The following is a 24,975-nucleotide window of genomic DNA, read 5'->3' on the forward strand; positions in this document are numbered from 1 at the left end:
CACTGACAAATAAAATGCTGTGTTGCAATGTCCAAATGTATGATTAAAAGCGGGAATGACGTTTGGCCCCGAAGCGAAGTGCCTCGTTCATCTTGTAATTGAATGTTTATTTCAGCCTCTTGTAATGTTCCCTTGGGGATTGCGACAGTGTTTAGTTGATAGTTGCCCTTTCCTCCTATCCAGTTGTAATAACTACCGCCTTCTTTGAAATGGAAGCAAACGATTCCATGAAATACTCTTCAAGAATGTGCACCCGGTGGTCCCGATCTCAAGTCCGAAGTTATAAGCCACCTTCTTCTCCGTGTGTGTTCCACGTGTACGTACTCTTACGTACGTATGTAGTATGTGCTTAGAAAACTAAAAAGAGCAGAAGAGACATTACCCTGATCATGTCAGGGCCATTTTAACTGACATTGAAGGTCACGCCGGCAAGAGGAAATGCCTTCGATCCGAGGTGAGGAGGTCATTAATAATTCACACCAAGATCAAACGCTCAGCACGTTACGTCTCAAAATCAGGAATGATACTTGCCAATGATCAGGGTCAAGAGTGCTGTTTCTATTTCACAACTAACAGAGTCATCTTTCAGCTTTTCTTCTTGTCAGGGACGTGAAGTTCGTCCAAGTGTCTGAATGTCTCCTTGGCTTTTGTCCGTCCCAGAGGACGAGATCCGGGAATGAATGATAGGAATGAGTGGTTCTGTTACGGCCTACGCTAGCTTCGAAAGCAGAGCCAGTCACGGGTGAGTGAATCAACCTTGTGGATGACGGAAAGATATGTCTTTTGTGTGAGCGAATGAGAGAGTGAGGGAGTGTGAGTACGTTAAGGGTTCCCTGGTGTGGTACAGTCTTACTTACACACTCACACCTGACAACTTACCCGAGAGTGAAGTATAGGTTCTGGCTTTGCCCAGTGAGTTCTCCGCGCGACAAGAGTAGTTTCCAAAGTCTGTGGGATTTACTTGTCTGATGTGCAAGGTGACGCGATTGGGTTTGCTCTGGAATAATTGACGATCTGTCTCGTGGAGCTTCTTCTGACGGCGATACCAGAACACCTGGGGAAGAGGAACAAAAGCAATCGATTTTAGATACTTTACGGATTTACTACTTCAGCAGAAAGTGGTATATACTAGATAGAATTACTCCCGCCGTGCAAGTAGGAGGAATGGAGGCACATGCCAAAATTTGGACCACCCACCACCATCTCGTCCTGATGGAAGAGAGTTGGTCCAATTTTGGTCGGATTAGTGGATCCAATTGGACCATGTTGGTTCCACCCCTGGCGGTGGGTCAAGTGAAATTAATGGAATTCAGAAACCAGATGCTCCAATATATTGAACAACATCAACCTTTGACGGCTAATCTTCTTCTTCATCTTCAATCACAACGCAATCATCTGATAAGGATGAAGGCAGTTTGAATCATGGATATCGGCTCTATCAAATCTATATCCCATTCCATCCTAACACAATAGTGCCGTTCTTGGGAAATACTCACTACACTGTCCTGATAGGCACTGCTAAGCAGATGAGGCATTATTCTCTACTGAAGAAAATATACGAGGAATCACCAAAGCCAACTTAAAGGCTGCATTCTATGTAGGTAGGTCTCGTGCCTGCTACCTGTATGTACGTACAGCTTGCATGGAGCGACGACTCAGAATTGCCATAAGCTTTATTTTTCCGATTTTCTACTGAAAATGGATTTCATCGGATTCTTAAGCCCTGATAAATCTGGGTGCTTAGCCTCACCCGCCGCCGACTACGAGGAACGAAACACGGTGGAAGGAGCAAAAAAGTGGGGAGATGAAGTTCTGTGATTCCTTCCCTGATTCCCACAAAAGCAAAGCGAAAGACTCCAAGGGCTCTTTTTCGAGAAGGTTCATTGAAGGGATCCAACGAGGTCTTCTCACCAAATATATCCCATATACTGTAGACTTCCACTGAACATTGCCGAGATGGTAGAGAAACAACAATCTTGGTTCCAGGCCATTGAAGAGTTTCATCCGCACGAAAGAAGAAGACGACGTGAACGAGTAGAACGAGTAGAACGGGGAGAACAGGGAGAACAGGGACCACGCACGACGAGGGAAAGAAGCGAGGGGATCTTTTAGTAGCGACCATTAGACTAGATGACGAGTGACAATTTCTTATTCCCAAGAAGTGACACAACCAACGCCTTTATTTAGGTCAAAGGGAGGGACGTCACTGAATAAAAAGATCATCTCTCCAAGACCTCGATACCCTCCCGATCTACAGTAGTGGTTGATACTGAAGCCAGAGGAGTAATGTCAGTTCAATCACAAACATGACATCGTCACTCACCTTCGAACCGGATTGGATTCGCTGGTTTTGAGAGGGTTGCTTCTGGAAAACAACGCCACCCTTTTGACACCTACCACTATGTATGTACAGGAGCATCCTGATCACGATGACGCGTGAGGTTGCCTTCATTACTTGGGCACTATTCATGAATCATCCCCAAAGACAACTTTGCTAAGTTGTCAATGGCTGTAGCCAGCCTTTTCACCATTTCCCCCGGCGTTTCCGCCTCCCTCTAAGGCAAATGGCTGTGCGGGGATTTTTGTGGCCTTTGGGACAAGTTTTCGACACTTTCAAGACATTCCCCGGGAAGAGAAGTCGAAGTAAGTTTGAAAAGAAAATTAAGCTGGAATTGAGGCGAAACTTGACCTCGTGGTCTTCGAGCTTGTTGGGGCTCCTAAAAGCGAGTGAGGTGGGTGAGTCAGTTGCCAGGGAAACCGAGACCAGCTTCAATTGGCGTGCTTCAGCAAGAGGGTTCCATTACTCCTTGAAGAGGTACGTGAATCAGGTTTGAACAGGCGCACAGCAACGCCAGTAAGATTCGGGTGGGGAAAGAGAGGGCTGGAGAAAACTTTTTGATGAGCAAAACTCGAGGAAATTAGTGTCTTAACCAAATTCCCTCCGGCGCTCATACAACCATCTACTTGGCCATCCAATTAGCGGGACCCACGGAACCTCGGTCAGAGCCCTCAAAAGTGTATTACATTTTCCGGTTCCTTATTGGGTCTAAGCGCACACCAGTAAACATGCGAATCATCATCAGAACCAAGAAAGAACGATTAGAGAGTGCACCCTCTCTCCCGAGAATACTACAACACATTTGTTATTTATGCTCACTATGTGGGCAATGGCTTTAAAGACCTGGAGGGTGTGTGCCAAATATTGAGAAGACCACTCTAATTGAACCCACATGTCCTCAAAGCTCTCCGTAACTGCGTGGAACTTACCTCTGCCTCTGGCCTCGCGTAAACGTTACAATTGAGTTCGACCTCGATTTTCCCCTCCCGATGATACCAATTCTGTTCGATTTCGATTTCGGGTGGATCTGAAAGAAAACGGAGAAGAAAAGAATTCAGTTCATGCATTGAAATAGGTTTTTGTGACCGCCCTCATTGCTACTTCGAGCTTCTAATAGGCACAAATCCTCCAGAAAAAACCGCCTGTTGTTGGACCGTTCCATGTTCCCTAATTCAGCAGCTTTTTCTAATTGAATTCGCTAGGGAAGTCGACCTGATACGTATGTAGTAGATGAGGAGGAAGTGGAACGAACCCAAGAAGGAACGAGTCCAAGAGGATGAGCCAACCTTGAAGATGTTGTCGTGCGCTCTCGAATCGAATCAAATTTCCAATCACGACGAGGACGTGGACGATGAAGACGACAAAGCGAGGAGATTGTAACTAAAAAAGAATCGCAGACTCGCTCCCTCGAACACAATTACTTTCCGTTGCCTTTAAGATGGGAACTTTGTCACTAGAGGCCTAAGTTTGGAGAAGATCTTACGCGTATATCCTCGGGCTGTACTTTCCCAAATAAGTCATCATTGTTGGATTGGCTTCGAATTTGGATTAAGACCTATGCTGGCCTCAATTAACCCTAAGATGCGAGGCGGGGGTTAGGTAATTTTTGGCAAATATCGTGCATTGACAGTAAAGTCTTGCAGCAAATTCGTTCCTTGGCGAGACTTGAACGGGAAAAAGAGCTCTGACAGCACTCACTTAAAATCACGTTTCCCCCTCAAATAAAACAAGCCATTTGTATTCCAAAGTGGTTTGACACTAACCGAGAGAGAGAGAGGGAGAAAGAACCAACGAAGAAGGTGGAAGTGTCTTGGAACTGTCCCAAACGGGTTCGAAACGGAACGGAATGCTCTATTCCCATCGTCCTTGAGTAGATAGAGCTTGTACTGGGAGGAGGTGGGACTGAATCAAGTGGCTGGCTGACTGACTGACAGGGCATTTCAGAAACTTCATCCCACACCACGTGTTCAAAATTCTTGCCGTTTCATACAAAAATGACGGTTAAAAAAACTTGCCATTGGTGCTGAAAAGAAACTTCTGACAAAGTGTCATAAATTTGCCGAAAATGTCTCACTTGAGGCAAGTAAACCCTTCAAAAGGTTTGTGTGAAGTTAAAAAAGTCAGGGCATACTGCGTATAGATGCTGGCACTTCTGAGGAGTAGGTGGTGGTGAACACCACAAAATACACTTGGACATTCCAACCCAAAACTGGCTTTCCCCTTCTCTCAAACCCGTACGTGTTTTTGGAGGATGTGAACGAGCAAAAATCCCGAAATGGTTGGAACCTCACGTTCACAAGAATTACTCAGGCGTGATTTGATTTCAGCAACTATGGCTTTGCGAAGCCCACGAAACCATCACAACCAAGCACGACCACCAATGCCAATGGTCAAGATTGCAGCATTGCAAGGGTTGCTCAGGCCACCCAAAAACCCAAATTCGACAAGAGCCTGGTGATTCGGATGGAACAAGCAGCACATTGTGAGGCATAACATTATGTTTAGGAACCAGATTTGAAGCTTGGGGGGGGGACAAAGGCCCAATTTGACGGGTTTGCAAAAATGTAGCTTTCTTCGTAATCGAAATGCTCGCTTGCATCCATGCTTGTATTTCTCAAATTGGCCAAAGACACTCCAAGGTTACATGTTCGAACAGCATAGTTTAAAAGTAGAAATCAAACAATCCTCACTCTCCACTTTCGTTTGAATGGCTCAGATTTGCAGAGTTACACCCGAACTCGACATGACAGTGCCGGGCTTCTCCATAATATTGCTCATGCCAAGTGCTCGAAGCCTGACCTTTTTGGTTTGAAATTGCAAGATTTGGACTGCTGACCGCAACGAAAGGAAAGAAAGAAGAAAGAGAGGCACACACACATGTACACACACTCACATATCTGGGTTGAATGCATTACAAACTACATTGCGCGTTTCGACCTTCAATATCAATATTTTCCTTCTGGACTTCTATGCCCAGATGTATTGCACCCAAGCTAGAGAGGCAAACAATTTATGGCGGATGGAAAAGAATAAGTAACGGGAGAAAAAAAAGGCCTGCAATGTATATGTGAATGTGTGCATGTGTGTGTGCTTGTGCGTCTATGATCAAGACACAGACCCACAACAGCGGTTTCTTGTCGAGATTGAGGCCAGAGACAACAAGCACACTGACATTGTGCGTGCCATTCTAACTGAAGCCCTGAAGCCGTTAGAGAGATGAAAACTTTCTCGTTCAAGTTCTTCTTTTATTGCCTTATAGAACATTTATTGGCTTCAATTTGAGTTTGCGCAGGATCTCACATTTCATTCTTTTCTCTGGTCTCTTTTACGTATGAGCTCCGAAGGAGTGAGTGGTACACAATAGGTTGGCTCAGTTCCGCTTTGATCCGAAGGAAGCCCGCTAATATTCATTCATCATGGGAAATTTGGAGAGAAATTGAGTAGAAAATACGATCATCAAGCCATAGAGAAAGCAAAGAGAGCGAGTCCTGGGAAGGAGTAGTGGAAAGGAAAAGAGGAAATCAGAGCAAGGTCCCATGTTCCAATGGCAGCAAAGTGGAACGAACCCTCGTCGTTAGTCTTCAGGTGGAAACTTGAAACAGATTGTTTGAAGACGAGCCAACAAAGAGGAAGAACGACCCAAGTACGGAGAGAAAGAGAAAGAAAGAAAGTGAAGGAAGAAGTTGTCAAAAAGCTAAGAAACACGGAGGTGGTGGGACCGTTGGAGAGTTGGCTGGCATGGAGGAACAGAGAAGGAAGAATAGTCCCATTTATTTGATTAAGTGTCAAGAGGGAGGTTTCGGCCAAATGAGACACAGATTACCATTTCGGAACTTCTAAGCTATAGGGGAGATCAAACTAAGGACAAAAAGCCTCTTGTCTTGTTTCTTGGTCAATGACTAAATTAAGATCTTGAAGTACTTTGTTTCCGCTGGTTTTCTGTTCTAGAAAATCGAGCGTCGCTTCAGATATTCAATCGAGGAAAAAGAACAGGATCAACCAGGGAAGAGAAGAGCACCCAAGATCCATTGGGCTGTCCATAAAATCCAAACTCAATTTGACTTGATCTTCTTCTCAGCCATTACTGGGTGGGCCAATCCCAATCGAACGGGGGAACACGGCTTTGGGACGAGATGCGCTGAATTTATTTAGCTCTAAACACCCTTTGGTATTGGTTGATGCAAGTCCATCTGGGATCCCTGAACGAGGTGGAGAAAGGAGCCTTAGGATTTATAAGAGATCACACCCTCGTTACAACCACCCTTTCCCATTCGTTGGCCAGTCTCCCATTCGTTGGAAGAGTGTAAGAGTGTGAGTGTATGTGTTTCGATACGAAAGCACTGCATTTGGAACCAGGATGAACATTCTATTCGGAGGATCAAGGCAAATGGGAACACACGCACTTCCGCCCGAAGAAAGAAGGGGGCGATGGGATGCGATGAAAAGGAGCTAAGGGTGGAAGGATGAATGAAATGGAAATGGCCACACGACACTGTTCTCGATCTTTTTCCAGAGAGAGTGGATCAACAAAGACAGACAAAACTAGGCAAACACGGTGAGCCCTGTGCAATATTTCTTTTTAGTTTACTCAGTTTTGGAGGGCTATGGAGCCGTTGAGAGTCAAGTCCTGGCAATAACCTTAATGGCCAAGCGACTTGATCCTAATCAAGCCCTACTTCACAACAATTATTACCGACTGCTCACAAGTGCATTTTTGTCATCGGCTTCAAATGCTTAATCGGCACATTTTGGTATGTCCGTGAGTGGAATCCCAAGTGACAGAAAAGAACTGTCGTATTGCTTCCGGGTTGATATTGTTGTTGGTGTTGTTGCTCTTAGTATTATTATTGGTGTGGTTGTTGCTGCTGTTGTGGTGTGTGCCTAATTTTGGCATTAGGCCCTGCCTAGTCCATGTAATCGAATCGGGGCCAACACAACAAGGCTAATCGTGGGGATTCTTTTTGCACAAAGTGCCAAATTGAGTGGACCAGGTTGGCTCCAGAGGCTCGATCGTAGCAAAGCAAGTTTGTGTTTTGCTCGTCTAATTGCTTTATATGCCGCTGAAGTACAAAAGAGTCGGCCCAAGTCTTTTAATTACCAACTCGCAATAAAGCGCTAGAAAATTGCGTTACAAATCCTTTGAGGGCATTACAGTACCAACACTTGAAACAAGGCGGGCCTTCAAGACGGTTCTGATAGAACTGTGGAAAGTGCTCATAAACAAGAACAGGGAAGAACAGTGGGGTTGGTTATAAATGGTTGCGAAACGCACCCGCATCAGTCGACGTTTCCAGCTGTTTCATAACCGATATCGTGCTACTCAGGCTCATTTTTCGAGTCCTTAGCTACTAGCTACTGGGGTGAAACTGGCGACATTTAAAAATTCGGAGAGCAAATTGAACCATTTACGCACCAAAGCAATAAATCTGGTTTCATTTCGTTGCAAAGTGAACGGGCATCAAAGAGGAGCCAGTCCGGACTGGTTCACATGTTTTTATGAGACTAAATGACTTTTCAGATAGGAAAACTCGTGCATAAAGAATGGGACTTGGAGGGAACAGATTGGTTTTGCTGTCTGATCATTTGGCCTTGGGTCTCTTGGCAATCTCGTACTCTTCGTGGATTGCGAGAGCAAAGTGGGGGATGGGTGAAAGACAGAGGGAAGAACACACACGCTCACTGACTGAGTACACGAGTTCTCTTGAGAAATCTTGGAGAACCAGTGAACTGGAAATCTAACTTTCTTGGCCCGTTATACGAAATCTTGGATTGATCATCTTGGAATGAGAAATTCTTGTTGAACCCCAGCCATCGTGTTGAACACGTGTTTGAATTGGAAAACTACTCCAATAGGAGTGAAACAATCGCAGCCTCGTCCCACCGACCCGTCAAAATAACAGATGGGTTTTTTCACTTGAAAAGTACTAAGTATTCCGGCAAAAGTCGTACTCGTACTCGTCCTTTGATTTTTTAACTTTTTGGCGGTTTCGAGTCTTTTATTACAGTCAGTTCTAGCAAAAAGACTCGTCTTGCGAAATTCTAGGAAAAAAAGATTTTCTTTTTCTTGGCGAGTCCAGCCAATTTCTCCAAAATCGAGTAAAAGACTCGAGTGCACTCGGACTCGCCAAAGCACTAGTACCATGCTACATACACGTATATGTAATGGACTGTACTGTACCGTATACACAGAATACAGAGAGTTTTTCAAGTGTCGAAGGGAGGAAATTGCATTGTAATATTCACACCAGATTGAACAACAGTACACAATGTCCCTCCTTTTGTGTCAGCAAATTTGAACAGGACAATGTGGGACACAGGGTGATGCCAAAGCCTCTTGAGAACCCGTGTAAGTAAGCAATCCCCTATGTACATCGACAGTCTCGTTCTTAGTCATCCATGAAATGAACTGCCCTGTAGGTCTCTGGTATGTAGTGAATCCCTCGGATGATGGCCTAAGGAGGCACGACAACAGTAACAACAGCAACAAAATTCCCCTCGGCCTCTCTCAGAACCGGAGCAATAATGCCTTGTCACGAGTGACATCTTCCAAAATGAGATTTTCATAATCAATTATGCGAAAGTTTCAGCTCAGTTGGTCGCCTTCCCCCTTCGTCCCTCCCTCGCTGTAAATGAAATGTCCTACGTACACACAGTACAGCATGCTGTGTGTGTGTGTATCATACGTCCAGGACTTGGCAGTACATGCGATGCATGATGGTCTTTTGATATCCTTCTATTGAAATATGAAAGCAAAGCCCTGAAGACAAGCTTATTGAGATCGAGGATCAGGGGTGTGCCCTTGACACTCTCCGCCCAGAATGTAATAAACCCACAACGAACCGACACCGGGATGAGGAAAGAAAGACCTCATCTTTTTCTGGTCTTGAGATGAAGTTTAGAACGGTCTAGACATGTGGAACGAGAGAGGAAAAAGAAGAACGGTCCATTTGGGCCAGTTCCCAGCCCGCAAGCAAAAGGTAGTTTTGAAGAAGTTATGGTCCTACTTGAGAATAAACAGGAGGATTCCTCCCTCCATCCAAGTACAGAGTGCTACTCTAGAACACCGTTATGACCAAGAGCCATGTTCCACTTCGTGCCACAACATGGCAACTCCACATTTATTCGGCTAAACTTGACTTTGATGATACCAACTCGGGAAGACTTGGCGAATACCTCGATTCTGGTCATGAAAAAGAGAAACGACCAAGCCAAGCTGGCCTCCCTGGAGACAATCTACGTACGAGTAAATTCAGTTCAACTTGGGACGTTGATTCCTCTTCGTTTTCCACACAAGGAAAGTGTCATCAAGCAAAAAGTGAGAGAGCTGATTGAAATTTCACAAGAATGTCTCTGCCAGATTTTGTGGTGGGTACTTGAGAATTCCTCTCCGCCCCTTCTTCCTTCATTGGGAGCGTACTGACTTCGATGGGGATGTGTTCCGTGGTGTGCATGCCAGTTTGCTATTCAACAAACAAGAGGCAATGTGCGCTCCAAACACCGTTTATGACTCGGTGTATAAAGTTCAATGGACTGAAAGTTACACAAGAGACAAAGTTTGGGTGAACAAGGGAGCTTAAAAAGTTTCTTAATCAAGACTATGACAGATTAGGCCCTCCTTCCAAACTCTTTGAGAAATGAGAGTGACTTTTCTTTTTTTTGCCATAGTTTTCCCGCTATGGGGTGCTCCCAAGAGTTATGTTGTTTTGCTTGAGGGGAGAAGGCTATCAGTAAAATGATCCGAGTTTTGCATAAATACCAAAGCCCAAAGACGATGATCAAGTCTCGTGTTTGAAGCCTCTCTTTTCTAACGGTCTTCTTCTCAGTGGAAACCATTATTTATCGAAATGATCCCAGTCTTGTCAAGAAACAGATCTTCAATATATCATATTTCAGTGCCAAATATAGCTTGATCAATTATCGAAGCGATCGAGTTGCAGAAAAAATATCCCGATCTGTGGTCATTGACAAGTACTACTATAGAGCTCCTTCGCGTGTCGATTGGAACTTGCCAAGTGTTTTTCACTCCAACTTGACTGGACCAAAGGACCAAAGTTGGGAAAGCCATTTTGAATACTTGAACCAACAATGTGACGGCACAACAAAGTGAACCAATGCCACGTGGTGGAAAGTGTGGTGTCTGCTTGGCCAGGCTACTACACAGTAAAGTGTTTCCTCCTTTCTTCGGGTCCAAAGGCGGACAGGAAAACGAGACCCATGAGCAAGAACAAACAAGAGGTTCTTCTCGCTATTCAGCCGAGGAACGACGGATGAAAGATTTGCCCAATTTGCATAAACAACAGATGCAGTCACCATCTTCGGCTGTGAACAAGGACCTTTGAATAGAACTTTCTGCTATAATGGTAGCAGATTTTTGAGGGGCACAAAAATCGATCCTTCTCTGACGGTTGTTCCACCCAAAGTTTTCAGTTTAGATTTGGGGTCTGGAATCAAGATTGGGCGAAGAGAAAAGACCGAGATGACGGCGCCGAGTTCTGCCATATTTCGAGCTAACGAGGTTGGCTGAAGCGACCTACAAGAGTGAAGGGTAGGACGAAAAGAAATGTTCCACGAGATGTTCCATTCACAGTCAGGCGTAGCTTCTCTTTGGGTCGTTTGTTCGCCTAGACGACCTTTGAAACCGAGGCGAATAAATTTGTACGATTGGAGAGGAAGTCCTGCATTGAATATACTACGTCCTAGGGAAACTTTCCCAAGCTCCTGATCCATACAATAGTCACACTAATAATGCGGCCCTGGACGCCCCAATTCGGGCGAAATGGGCGTTGTTTCCAGGGTAAAACGTTTTTGTGGCTGCACACTCATTCAACCCAACGAAGAGCTCGGGTTACCCAAGCACATATACACACTCGTCCTTTGGAGCCGCTCACTCACACACCAAATATAACACAATTCCAGTGCGGCAGGGTTGCTTTTGCTGTGCTCACAATGAGTTGTGGAAAAAACTTCCCTAAAAGTTGTACGCCTCCAGTTTTTAAAATATTCTCTGGCAATGCATAGCGGTAACAGAAAAGGAGTGTACTATTACTACTACTTCTGCTACGAGATGAGGAAGGAGAAGCCGAAGAAGAAGTTTCGAGGCCTCTGTGGTATTTGATAGGTTGCATTTGCATATAATATCCAGGGGTTTTATCTAGGGGCTGGGGAGAAAGTACAACAACCGCTGACTGGTTCTCATGTATTAGAAAACGGCCATCCACTCCAGCAGAATTGGAAACCCGGATTATCACAATAATGGATCTGATTCGCCTCGAACTGATCGCTGGAACGAACGGGCATGATTTGCTCAGATTTATGTACTTAGCCATCGAAAACAAGAAACAATCTCTGCCGCCATAAACACACACGTTCACGCAACTATGAAATGAGCCGGAGATTGATTGATAGCTTGCAGTCCTTGATATTGAGAAATAAACAAGTTAAACCGCAATACAAAGCCGACAACTCAAAAATTATAGTCTTTTTCGAGGATGATTAACTTGATTTATGATCATAATTAGCATGGCAAGCTTTCTTAGTGCTTAATGAATTCAAGAAGTCACCAACCCTATTTTGGTCAGCTCATAATGTAACAACGGGACATCAATTATTTAGACCGCTCTATTCATAATAAGAAACAGACGAACTAGTACAGAGGAACTAGTTGTTAACAAAATTGTGGTAGCACATTGTTCCACATTATACGTACATATATGAAGCACAGCGTGGAAGAAGTCAAGGACGCAAGGGCTAACTTTTTTCACCTCGTGACCAAAGTCTTTCACCAATACCCCAATGCAAGCCCAAGCAACAGCCAAGGCCAGATCAATTCTTTGCTCCATTCTCATCGTCACACGCATACTTCATGAACGGCAATAACCACAAACCAACAGGCTGTCAGGTCATCAGGTCATAAGGGAAAAGGCCCGAAACAACCGATACTTATTTACAGACAAAGTCACCCCGAGTACAGAGTAATCATTTTCTTTGATTAGATCACCACTTACAAATAGTTATATTCAATTAATGCGAAGCCATTCTTATGTGTGTGTGTGTGTGTGTCTTGGTTATTCACGTTGTGTGGAGGACTACATCAAGCGGTCCAATGCAAGTTTTCGTGGCACATTTTCGAAAGCCCTCTGTTCACGACGGAAAGAATTTTTTGACATTGATTCATGGGTTCGTAGGCCTTCAGCCAAGTGGACGGTTAATTTTGCAAACTTGGCTAATTGGAAGCAGCGTCACGCTTTGTCTGGCAAGGAAGTGGTCAAGTTTATAGTTGTTTTCCAACCTTTTTCAAAGACCAAAACAACAACAACTCCGATAATGGCTCAACGAAGAGAGCGTTTTTGTACAAATGATTTACTGGTGGAAAAGCCTGGTGTTTCCTTTAGACGAATGACCACAACTAGGTCCTTACTCCTTTCAGACGAGCCCATTGCATGCATAACCGGATATTTGAACGATTTAGTCTATTGGGCAAATGCAAAAGGCCATGCATTGCTCCTTCCCTGCTTGCAATAGTGTCCGGTTGCAACGGCAGGAGCAACTACATGTACATCGTGGCGAAGAGAAATTCATACAGCTGGGTGGGTTACTTGGAAAGGCCTCATTCTAAAGTCAATGCTAATTGGAGAACGCAAAAGAAGGAACCTCCATTCTAAAAGACACCGGGTCCCTTTTTGTTTGATCTATTCAAAAAATGACCAACCCGAAGCAAGCCAATAGCCTCGCGGTGTGTTTGCATTGAGTAGCGTTTTCAAGTTGCGCCTCTGTCATATTTCACCGTGTGATGACGCAGTCATGGCACTTCCAAGTTCCAACGGCCTTGCTATTCCGAGAATAGTAAGGCTCACTTTGACTTGGTTTGCCTTGTCGCCACACAAGATGAGACCAACCTGAACAAACAAGGACAAGCCCAGCCACCAACCAAAACCGACACCAACGACCTTTTCGAGGAAGGGGTGTGTTCCACTTCCTGTCATGTCTGCGTGGAAAATTGGAAACCATATTTGTTTTGAAGGTTGGTGCAATCCTAAAGGCTCCCAAAAGGGAAGCGATCCTCCGTTAATGGACTAAAATAAAGGCCTCCCTATGAGAAGGGAGATGACTCGGAACAAGCAAATAAGATGGGAATTATACCTCATTAGCCAAGTCTAAAACAAAATTAATCCCGGTAAACTTCGAATGTTCGTCAAGTGTGGCAACAGAAACAAGTTTGGTGGTGAAGCAAAAACTCACATTTAACTTGGACGTTGATTTCCGCCATGGCCGGTCGACCGACACCATTTGTAGCAGTGCACACGTAAACGCCCCCATGGCCTCGATCAACATCTTCCAAGAGCAAGGAAAGGCCCTCCTGGCTGGTTTTTCGCGAAGGGAGGATGCCAGTCTGAAATTGTAAAGATTGGCCTTTTTCACGTTGGCTGTTGCAAAGTAAGTTGATGCATCTCTCCAGGAGCTACGTCACCAGTTCCATCTTTGTTTAAGAATTGATGTATTCTTTTGTCATCCTCCTCAGCATAGACATGAACGTCAGACTTTAAAACATGTATAATTGACGAGTGTTTTCAAAATGGGGACATAACCAGTTTTACGATCCCATTTCAAGAGTCATTGTTCCAAGTGCTCTAATCCAGACAACGACCCTGAGCTCCCAGGACTCGAGGAAATGTACGGGTATTATTCGATTGTTGTTAATCCTCTCTTTATGCCACCAATCTAGGCTCGATGGCTATTATTATGCGTTAGCCTCCCCCTTCCTCTTTGCTCCATTGTTAAGCAAAGCCCTTTCGAGGAGTGCAAGTCTCGCCGGTTGGTTTGGATGGTTGGGCAGGAGCACAGCAGCTCCACTCACCTTTTTGGTCCAAGTAATCCGAGGATTAGGATTGCCTCTCCCGCTGCAACGGAGCGTCACATCATCACCCTTGCGTGTACTCACGATCCCATCACGAGGCATGGCCTGAACGGCGGGTGGGACGAGAACTTCAACCTACAAGGAACAGAGGGCTTGGTGAACATTCAGTACATTCTCGTCTTCATTATAGTGGGGCTATTTCAATTGGCACCACCCGGAGGACTTGAGGCTGGTGGGTTTTATCAGTGCGAGTTTATCACGATTCTACGCCAAATGGTTGTCAAAGACTCATATCAACTTTGGCAACTTGAGGAAGAACCCATTGAGTCGTAGAAATGAGGGCATTGGCAGATTTTCTCCATTCGCTGATAGATCGAGAACAACGCCGACCAAAAGAATGGCCCAAGAACAAGGGCACCCCCCACCAATTAGAAGTTTGAAGAACGGCTTTGATGGCAACTGGTGCCAACTAAATAGTTTCACTTGATATTACTGATTTCCTTTGTTACTCACATGATGCTGGATGGAGATGGGCTTGCCAAGGACGTCGATCTCGCATGTGTAAGTATCTTGATCTTCAGCTCGCAGTTCTTCGATCTCCAATGAGAAATCGTCTCGGAGGCGGATTCGCGAATCCTTGCGAACCACCATTTTACCCGCCGTGAGCAAACGACTGCCCTGTTTCCACATGAGCACAAACTTGTCTCGATTGGCCACTTGACACGGCAAAACCAAGCGATCACCGAGCTCTGATCGGAAGGTCTGGTCGGGAGACACGATTTGTGGGGCGATATTCGGGTAGGACCGCACCGGTGCATGGGAATCGTAATACCCATTGGTCGTACCTAGAATGCAGACGAAATACACAAAGTTTGACGATCGGTCATCGGAAATCATAGTTGCATCAAAATTGACGTTGTTTGTGCAAAATTGCAGCCCCTCAACACGTGTCAAATGGTTTGCAAATGCCAAGGTATTGATGTTTTTGACAGCCGCTTGGTCCTCTTTCCCGGAACCATGTACCAGAAAGCAAGCAAGTAGGCGAGCCAGTTAGTGAAGAAAGCTTTTCATGTGATGAAACCGTGTCGCTATCTTGTTGGCACAAGGATATTTGAGAAGCTTCTCTCCATCTTCCTCTGGACCAGATATCTCCATCATCGTTATTGCTTATGGCTGCAGTAGAGGCAAGACTGGGTAGACTTCTCAACTGTTTCATGTAAGTAGAGGAGCACTAGCTGTGCCAGTTCCGACAATGATACCATCGTGTAAGTGTGTAAAAGCCAAGTGAAACCATTTGTGACAGGAGTTGGACTAACATGGGTACCATACCTTAGAGTAGTACACAGCCTCAATCTCTTTCCCTTTATTTTGTTGCCCTTTACACTCCCTCATAAAGTTATTCGGGGAGGAGCAATCAAACTAATTACATTTGGGGGAACACTTTGCACGGCACACACAGACACCCATCCTCTCATCCTAAAGCTTGAGGTTCGTACGGTGGCATGGAAAACGGTGCACGCGTAGGTAGCATTGCTTGGTTACTAAGTTTATTCGCTCAACCTGGGAGTCCACAAATTACACAATTAGTGTCAATTCCAAGACAGACTGGAACAAAGACAGTGGATGAGCGTGGATTGCTCCTCACGCCACATCCTAGGGACAGTACGTACAACTACGTACATTTTGCGGGGGTGCACACCAGCGAGTTTTTCCCAGACGTTACTGATCTCATGTGCATACTCGGTCTGGGCCAGCACATTGGCTCTCAAGTGAGTGGAGCAAAAGTTTACGATTCGACCTGGAATTGGCGTGCAAATCCTCGAGCGGATATGAGGCACGTCATAAACCTAGATTAACTGACAGCAGGAGTCATACTTTGTACGTTCTCGTATGTTTTCGTAGCTGAGAACCAACTTTGAAATCATCCAATGATCGTTCATGCTGAAAGTATTCACCACCATGTCGTTGCAATAAACAGTATGATACTAACACCGATGATGATAATGATGGTGATGGTGATGACAAAGGTGGCATTCTCTCAATTTATGTCGACAATAGCTCTTGAGAAAGGAAACTCAAGCTATTTGATTGCTGTCACATCTGAGCCAGCGAGCCTTGATTTGCCCTTGGCGCTTCTTTGTCACCGAAGGGGATCATTAAGTCACTTGTTGTTTCACATTTCCTGCCTTCGAGGAATCAGGGCTAATTTGACCGCCTTTTCCTTTCTCTTCCTTATAGCTTATCTCATGCACGAAGAAGCAATTCATCCTACACAACTTAATAATATACGTAGCAATCCCGTTCTGACTAGCTCTCAAGAGACCCTCACGAAACTGCGCTCTATTGATAATACTGCTTAGAGAAAGAAAGAGAGAGAGAGAGAGCCTCTTTCGTAAAGAAAACAGAGGACAACGGAATGAACTTGCCATTGTTTGACCTTTCCACCAGCTTGAAGGTTTAATGTAATGACACGAACTTTATGCTAAACTCATCTAGATCCAACCAATCAGACTCGTTTGGAACGAAAGCGTACTTTCCAATAAAACAAGCCAACATCATGTACGTCCATGTACATTTTCGTAAGCGTATTGTGTACCTTTCCGTGGTTGGTCCATATTTTTTAGAAGCTCGTAAAAGAGCCATGACAAATGGCCGCGATATATCGGCTCAATCTATAGTCGGAAGCGATGGATGTTAATGGTTGTTCCCCTGTACATTAGAACGCTGGTTCCAACCTGAAAGTCGCATGGTTGACAGAAATCATCCGTTTGTTTTTGTTCCAGAATTCGTGTGGTTGATTAAGTTACAATTTAATGAGGCCAACAGCCTTGAGTTGTAGACCACTACCGATCGTCCTCACTCCACGTAGTCTACGTAGATATGGCTGATGGGAGAGCTCGGAGTCATTATGGATCCTTCTTATTCGTTCGAGTATGGGATACCATCGTGGGGTTTTGCGGTCGAATAAGATGACCTACTTGCTTGGCATAAAAGCCATCCTCCTCGAGCTCGAGGAGATCCGTTACAAATTTTATGGGCCCTTCATGAGAATTTGCGATTCATCAGAAAAATGTGTACTGCTGTGGCAGAAGGAATGCCTTTTTCGCTCTCCACATACCGTAGAGTATTTCCTACCATTACCGACAGTCCACAGACTCACAGAGAGCTGCTCGCTCAGAGTACGAACTCGTTCATGCTCTTAGCCAATTTCATTTTTCCAGGGTTGCAAAATCCTTCCTTGTGACCCATGGGACTGTCTGGGAATGTTAAATTAAGGCTGTCATAAGCCATGGCACGGACAGGGCATGCAACCTCATGTGGAATAAGAGTGGGAGATTAGCAGAAGATGAAATAACTTGACATAGTTTACTTGCACTGTGCATTTTCCGCTCCATCCCTATCCCAGCCCCAGAAAAAACGAACCGGAACCCTGATCTCATGAGAGTTAGTCCGGACCAAGTTCCGCTAACCAATCATGAAGTGCCTTGAAGGGAATGCTCTACATAGTAGGTTGAAGTTGAAAAATGAGCCCCCGTTATCACTCTTTCGCCTTCATTTGACTACCAACTCGCTCGTTGGTACATTTCCACCACTTGGGATGAGATCTCGCCGCCATGATTCAGCAATGCTTTCTACCTCATGTCAATAATGGTTCAAGCCAAACATGTGTCTACAATAGGTTGTACTCTTGTGTCTAAACTTGGAAGGAGCGCTTATTGTGCTAGCATTAGGAGAAGGTGATTGCAACTTGATTATACACCAAGGCCGGGGAATGGAGCATTGAAGAGTCAATGTGCCCTTGGCCTACGAATGGTTTGTAGTGAGAAGGAACCATGCACGTCAGAGCTAAGTATGAAGACCAATGGCCTTTTATCCGAGCTCTTGGATTCGCTGGTCGCGGTTGCCGAGGCGCTTCTTGGGCTCGATCCTGACGTGTCAAAGGGACATTAAGTCAAATCTTTTGAGGTTCTTTTAAAAGTGTGAGTGAGTGCAATTTCTTTTTAACGAGCGCAGCTCACAGACCAATTTCCATTGGAGTGGGCTGGCGGCAACTTGCCCACTGCCAAAGTGCTTGACATGACTTTGCTCATAATTTGGACGCAACGGCAAAACTCCGCTCGTAACTATCCCACATAAATGGGAATAGTTCCATTCATTCCTCGCAGTTTATGAAATCCTCTTGGCCTCTTTCATGGCCTACTAAGACGTCAAGTCTTTTCTAACGAATGAAAGTTAGCCTCAAATCAGAGTTTTAGGAAAGGATTTCCCAGTTTGGTCAAACAAGTGTTTTGGCAGCTAGCGAAAAGCAACCTTCACCAACTCCACGGTATAGGTAACAAATTGTCACTCTCATTCCTTTTAATAGCCACGCCGTAAAAGGCCACACATGGCCTGAAGCCTTTTCGGCACTCCTCCTCAGCCCTGAGCACTGGGTGGGAAAACAAGTCCTCTTCAAACACAAGGCCACCTTTAAAATCTACCAATTCAAAGTCTCACAGATACTACAGTGGCTTCCGACATTGAAGGTTTCGTCGACACCTACGGTGACGGCAATCCGCAAGACGACCTTTGCGGCCTTAGAGAAGAGGCTCGAGACGGTGAGAAGGTCAAAGGAAGGTGGGGGATTTTAGCAGATTACCTCGCGACAATCTTGGATACTATGGCACTCACCTGAAGGGCTTACTCAAGTGGTCATAAACCCCTTCTGCTCGTGCCCACCATTGATATTGCTTGCGAAAATAAACATTTCTTGTTTGAATTGGCCTTTGAAGGTAAGGAAAACCAAGTGCTCGCTTTTACCTATTTGGCACTCAACAGATTTCATTTAGTTGAACTAACCACCAAATTGAGTGAGAAAGCAGCCTTTGGTTCGTTCAATTAAAGGCACAACGTTAAATTGCCACCAACAGGCATTTAGTGCGTGTGCGTGTGCAAAACTCAGATGAAATAGTTTGACCAAGAAAAGCCCCGTTTTGGAAGGAAAGAACGATCCTTTTTCTCCCAACAACGATTGGAACACGAGTCTCTTTAACATGACATTTAAAGAGATTTGCGAAAACTGACTCTCCGACTTCTCTACCAACTACCAAGCAAGGACAAACTTTTTCCCGTTTTCGTACAAAGATATCATCAACTTTAACAACGAGGCCATTTTCTTGTCGTTTTTTCCCACGTTTGGTGGTTCCTTAGCTGTCTTGTTTCTTTTGTTTCAGCCAACGAGATCCACCGGGATCCTGCTAATTTCCTTATTTGTCTGAACAATGAAATGACACAATAATTTAGACTTGTCCCACTGTTGCCCTTAGAGGAAATGCTGTTGCTGCAACTACTACAGAACACGACACGGGTGCGAGGAAAAGCATGGAATGAGCCGTTTTCCCCGTGTACCACAATGCTACAGACATACAGGGTGGAAATAAATTAAAGACCATTTGGATGACTCCTGCAATTGTTTCCCCTCGCTCAAAGATTTGCCTGATAGCATTAAACTAATGTTTTCTTTACTGAAAAATACTTGTGCCATATCATACAAGATCCTAGTTTAGGAAAAAGTTCAGGTCCGTAAATGCCAAGTGAGAACAGTCTTGAGGTCAAAGCCAAAGCTACGGACATGCTGAAGGCTGACAAGAGGCCGAGGGAGTTGGGTCATATTTGAGAAACTTTATGCAAGAACGAATTAAGAAACAACCACCTGGCACCAGGTTTTATAATTGTCCTCCATAATGAAAACCTTAGATTCCACAAAATCAAACGTACCACATATTTGGGTGGGGAGAAACATTTCAGTGGGCACCAAACGGGGCCCTTAATTTCTTTCCACCCTGTAGTGTACGGCGGTACTGTAGTGAATACTGTGTGTTTTTAGGAGAACCTTGCGACAAAAGACTCCGAAGGCATGAACTACACTATGCAGTACACAACCTTCTCCATATTGTGTGCTGTACCAAGCAAAGAAGAACAAGCCATTCAAGCCATTTTGAACACCAGAAGCCGCTTGAACCACGAACTGCGTCCTAGAGGTGTAAATGAAAAACTTTTTCCCGTGTAAACTTTTCCCTCTCTACTCTTGTGGGATGAAAAGAATTAGCCACTATATTCATCCACTAGTCGAGCTAAAATGGTTGCGAAGCTCATTCACCCACCCACCGAATTCAGTTCTCGAGTAAAAGATAGTAGTAGTGAGTGGCCAGATCATCGTTGAAAATGAGACCATGAAGCACGACAGGCTCGGCCCCACTTCGCGGGTCTACTTATATTCCCCCGCTTCTTAATAACTTTCGCAAGAAAGCTCACGTCTTCTAATATCCTCTCTCCCCTTGTTCAAGGAACAGCTCCAATTCCCTCTCGGTATTTGAAATGCTCTAGTGCTCATTAGTTATGAATCGAGGACCAATTTCCAGGATATTTCGACAAATTGGGGCTTTGGTTTCCTCCCGGAGTCATGGGAATATTATACCGATGCTTCTTGGCATATAACTCTTGAGCGAAGCTTAGCCACAAGAATGAATCTGAGTGTGAAATGGTTCAGATCAAGTCGAGATTTTTCCTTTTCAATTCCTCCAATCTAGATCGGATTGTCTGGACAATATGCCACCCACTTCATTCTTCCTTGCTTTCGGCTCAAATTCGCACATGTGCCGTTTCGAGCGGGCTTCAAGGGAGGAAGGCAACTTGGTCCGAATCCAAAGTGGAGGATGATGGTCCAAGGAAGAAGTTTTCAGTCCCTCTTTCTCCCCGTCTCTTCCCTTCTATCTGTGCTAAGGACAATTTCTTTGATAAAAGTTGGAGAAAAAAGAAAAAAAGACGTCATTCTTCCACACACATCTAATGGGACGAACCTTGGTGGCAGCCCTCTTGGTTTTTTTATATATCGTTTGAAAGGACAGTTGTCCTGAGAGTTGTCTTAGAGCTCAGTAGGAACAAGCATGATTGCTCTGAAGGAGAAAGATGCCATTAAATCGTAATTAAAAAACTTTCAGCCTTTGAAGCCACATGGGCGAAGGAAACCCTTTCTTCATCGTGGGTTGGTAAGTCGTTGTAGTGTTGGTGGCAGTGTTGGTAGTAGTAGTGGTGGTGGTCCAATGGCGGGTTCTCAGAGTTGGAAATGGCAGCTCATTTCGTAACTCGTCGCCCGGTCTCTTCCGACTTTCCTTAAGGAAGGACGCACCTCATTTTCGTCAGAAGATTCGGATTCATTTCCCACTCAGAGGTTGGCCCACAAACTCTGTTCTGACAATAATGGAATTGGCTCCAATTGGAACACTAGTTCCAGGTCATGGACCTAAACAGACCATAAAAATCGGCCTCTCGTCCTCCTGTTCTCTCTCCCCCCTCCCCCCAGCTTCCTCTTTCCCTGGATCTTTTTCTCTATCTTTCTACCTAGTCTCTTTTTCACTTCAAAGTGTCTTCCCCTCCCCCTATGGACATGAAGTCAGTCTTGCGACACTTGTCGAACAATGGAAGGAACCTCGTTCCGAAGAGTGGAGCAATTTCCAATACTGCATTCCAATTAAATTTGTGCCTAAAGAGCTTTGAAAGAATGTCCAGGGAGGAGCTGAAAAAAACAACGAACCGAACACCGACAATGTCGACCTTGGCCAGTGTGTCGCAATTCAACTCGAGAGAGAGACAGGGTAATTCAGAGACCAGCGTTGCGAATGTACTACGTACGATTTGAGTCCAATGTCAACCTTGACACATTAAATTCCGCAGAAATTGCCCTCTGGCTCATTCACAACCTGCATGAGCTACTACTTCCTGTAGAATTGGTCCCATTTTTGCTTTGGGAGCAGACTCGCGTCTTCGCCATATAGATAAATCTTTGAAAATGAGGAAGAGCGGCGGAGGGGGTCCATTTTCAACTCTTTAGCTCACCAGCCAACTACGTACTGACAAAAAGTTTTTCTGGAAAGACAGAGAATTTGCGAAACTGTGTCAAATGTGTACCCTATCCCAACCGGCAAACCGTCTAAGATCCCTTCTGGTGTTAAGAGAGGCCTCCCAAAATAGTCCAAGTGTTCTAAGAAGATCATCGGAAACCGCAAGGAACAAACGTCGCTCCTTTCCATATTGGCCAATGCGTACGGAACGAGGACAATAATAATCCTTTGGATTAGCAAAGACTTAAACAAACTTTAGTCCCTTGTCATCGCTTCCAAGGTCATAAGAGATGTCAAGACCTTATCCTGAGAAAGATTCTGCTCTTCTGTACAAGAAAAAGTTAATGTTTTAAGGCGTGCTAAGACTGGACTGACCTAGATCTCTAGACTGAACTAATGCTTGGTTAGCATTTTGTAACACTGCAACACTTTCTCTCATACATTACTTTCTCACGCTTTGGTCAATCAAAGCAATTCAATTTCGAGTGAAAACGGAAATGCAATTTTTTTGAGCCATATTATGAATGGTAATTACGTTTCGTGATTACTGTAGCCGCCTGATTGCTCCATGAAAATTAAACATTGATCTTCAAATCTAACAACAATGGAACACCAATAAACCGATGTCGACACCCTGGTTTCTTGTTTTCAGCAGCCTTATGCTTCTGTTTTGCTAAGAACATTTTCGATAAGGCATTTCCCCTCATAATATATTCGTCATTTGAATTTCCAACGCCTTGAGGGAAGCTTCAACGTGCCTTTAACGGGAATTTCGTAGTTTTCCTTAATCTCTGGATCGATGTTCTCCTTTTGGAATCAAGACCCTCTTGAGACTGCTTTAGTATGGTGAGCTCAAATGTCACGATACAATGAAAGTCCGACATTTGGCCAAATTCAATGAAGATTTTTTTTTACTCTCAAGCCGCTATTTCACGGGCCAGAGCATGAGAACTTCTGGCAATACACTCTCAAAGTTATCGAAAATACTATAAAACTTCATTCTCAGGAAAATTGAAGATCGACGCGTAAGGAGGCATAAATTTCGGATGACGAAGATCCTGATTTGGCATTGGGAACGCGTCGATTCTTTAGGGTGAGCTCTCTCGTTTATTTGTCGTAGTATTGTAAATCTATCTTTTGCACATAAATAGCCTGTATGGCCATGTGTGTGTACAGCCGTACACTCGATTTGCTTCTTGGTGTTTTCGTCCCTAGAAAGCTATCCATTCACATTGGCCTTGTACAATTCATTCTTATCTTGACAGCATACTTTGAACTCAGCTGGAACCAAGTGAAGTCAGAAAAGCATCGAGTGGAACACAATTTTGCTGACTCTGGGACAATTTGATTCGATGGTGTGTTTTTTCGGGCTCTTTTGGCCTCAGCGAAGGACGACATGGCGGAAATGTCAAGCCACAAAAGTGTTCCACCTCAGCTTTACTTGTACTACCAAAGACAATCTGATATCATCTTCCGCCTTGTCTTGATAGCTATGCTCTCTGCAATTTCTATTGAGTGTACTGCCAAGAGGACAGACTTTGATCCTGAGTACTTCAGATAGATAAGTGGACTTTAGCATAAGTCACAAATGATTATGATCAAGTTTTCATTTCTGCCCACTAGACAAGCGCAGTATTTTATACATACGTACGCTCATCTTGAATTGAATCAGATCGACCACTGGCTTTATAGTTTTAGGAGAGAGGAGTAATGATTTACAGCTCTTAAAATCTTCTCAATAATAAATTTAGAATACCAAATAGCTGGCTGGCACTCTCACTCTATACAACAGCCATAAATGAACCATCCTTGGGAGTATCTGAAATCGACATATCTCTCTTACACCGTTCTTCAAATCAAAGAAGTCGAATGACAGGATAAACGAGGATAAATCTGACTCTTGAATATGTTATCCGCATAGTCAGAGATTGAAGGCGTTAGTTGGAGGTGGAGGAACTTACTCAATATTGGTTTACACACCATTTCTAGTCGAATGCTGGCCAAAGCCATCCAGTTTCGTGAATAAACATGGTCAATTGGAATCCAAGAGCTATCATGTACATGTGATCCAAATTGTGTTCCACGTTTACTTCATTTGTCATAAGCTATCTTGGTGGAACAATTTGGAAGATATCTCTTATCACCACAAAGCCAAGGTGGGTCCTTCCTAAAATTGTTTGAGTCACGAATTTGTGGGGAACAGTTTTGCCTAATGGTCGAACCATTCATCAGCTCGTTTTCCAACAAGGTCGGAAGGCTTTATATGTATATAAAAACCATAAACAGCAAAGGCTGGAGAACAAGGGCGGTGAAAGAGTGAAAACTAGGAATCATGGCAATCAACTAGGAACCCGTCGTCTCGTTGTACCCGCTCCTATTATTGTTGTTGTTGTTGTTGTTGCTGTTGTTGCTGTGCAATGGCCAAACCACAATCGGCGTGACTGACGAAGAAAAAGGCATTCATGTCGTCGACCAAAGTTGTTGGTATTCCCTTTTGACTCATTAATCATGGAGAAATGTAATAACATATTTCATTTCACCGAGCATGGAGCCGAGCAGGTCATGGAACCAGACTCTCTTTTGCTCGCGTGGATCCCTTCATGCATCTGGTCCCTTCTGTGTACAGTGGTTGGAAGGGAAATACACCACTAGTGTCAAAACTGTGTCAGGAGGTCCCTTTTGGGCTGCTTGTTCCTCCCCTTTGACTCCTGGGGCGGACGTGTTATTGAATACCGACAACCTCGTTCATGTGTCGAGCTTGTGGAACAACAGCACCACCAACAACTACAGCAGATATCATGTTTTACACAGACACTTGGTGAGACCAGGACACAAGGACAAGAGATGTAAGAACAATAAAAGGGTTTGAAAAAGGGGCCTGAGGGAGCTCTTGAGATGGACAC

At 44.4% G+C, this 24,975-nt stretch overlaps 1 protein-coding gene across 1 annotated transcript in view; it reads right to left on the reverse strand.

The window, feature by feature from the left end:
• Positions 1 to 24,975, reverse strand: part of LOC131890718 (MAM domain-containing glycosylphosphatidylinositol anchor protein 1-like) — a gene marked incomplete in the record, with an annotated part of 45,333 nt that overhangs the window by 882 nt on the left and 19,476 nt on the right. The window contains 5 exon segments of the mRNA XM_059240125.1: positions 880 to 1,054; positions 3,268 to 3,365; positions 13,577 to 13,727; positions 14,193 to 14,327; positions 14,706 to 15,037. Of these exon segments, the coding sequence (XP_059096108.1) occupies positions 880 to 1,054; positions 3,268 to 3,365; positions 13,577 to 13,727; positions 14,193 to 14,327; positions 14,706 to 15,037 (891 nt within the window).

Source organism: Tigriopus californicus, chromosome 11, assembly GCF_007210705.1.
Source record: "Tigriopus californicus strain San Diego chromosome 11, Tcal_SD_v2.1, whole genome shotgun sequence".
NCBI classification, from domain to species: Eukaryota; Metazoa; Arthropoda; class Copepoda; order Harpacticoida; family Harpacticidae; genus Tigriopus; species Tigriopus californicus.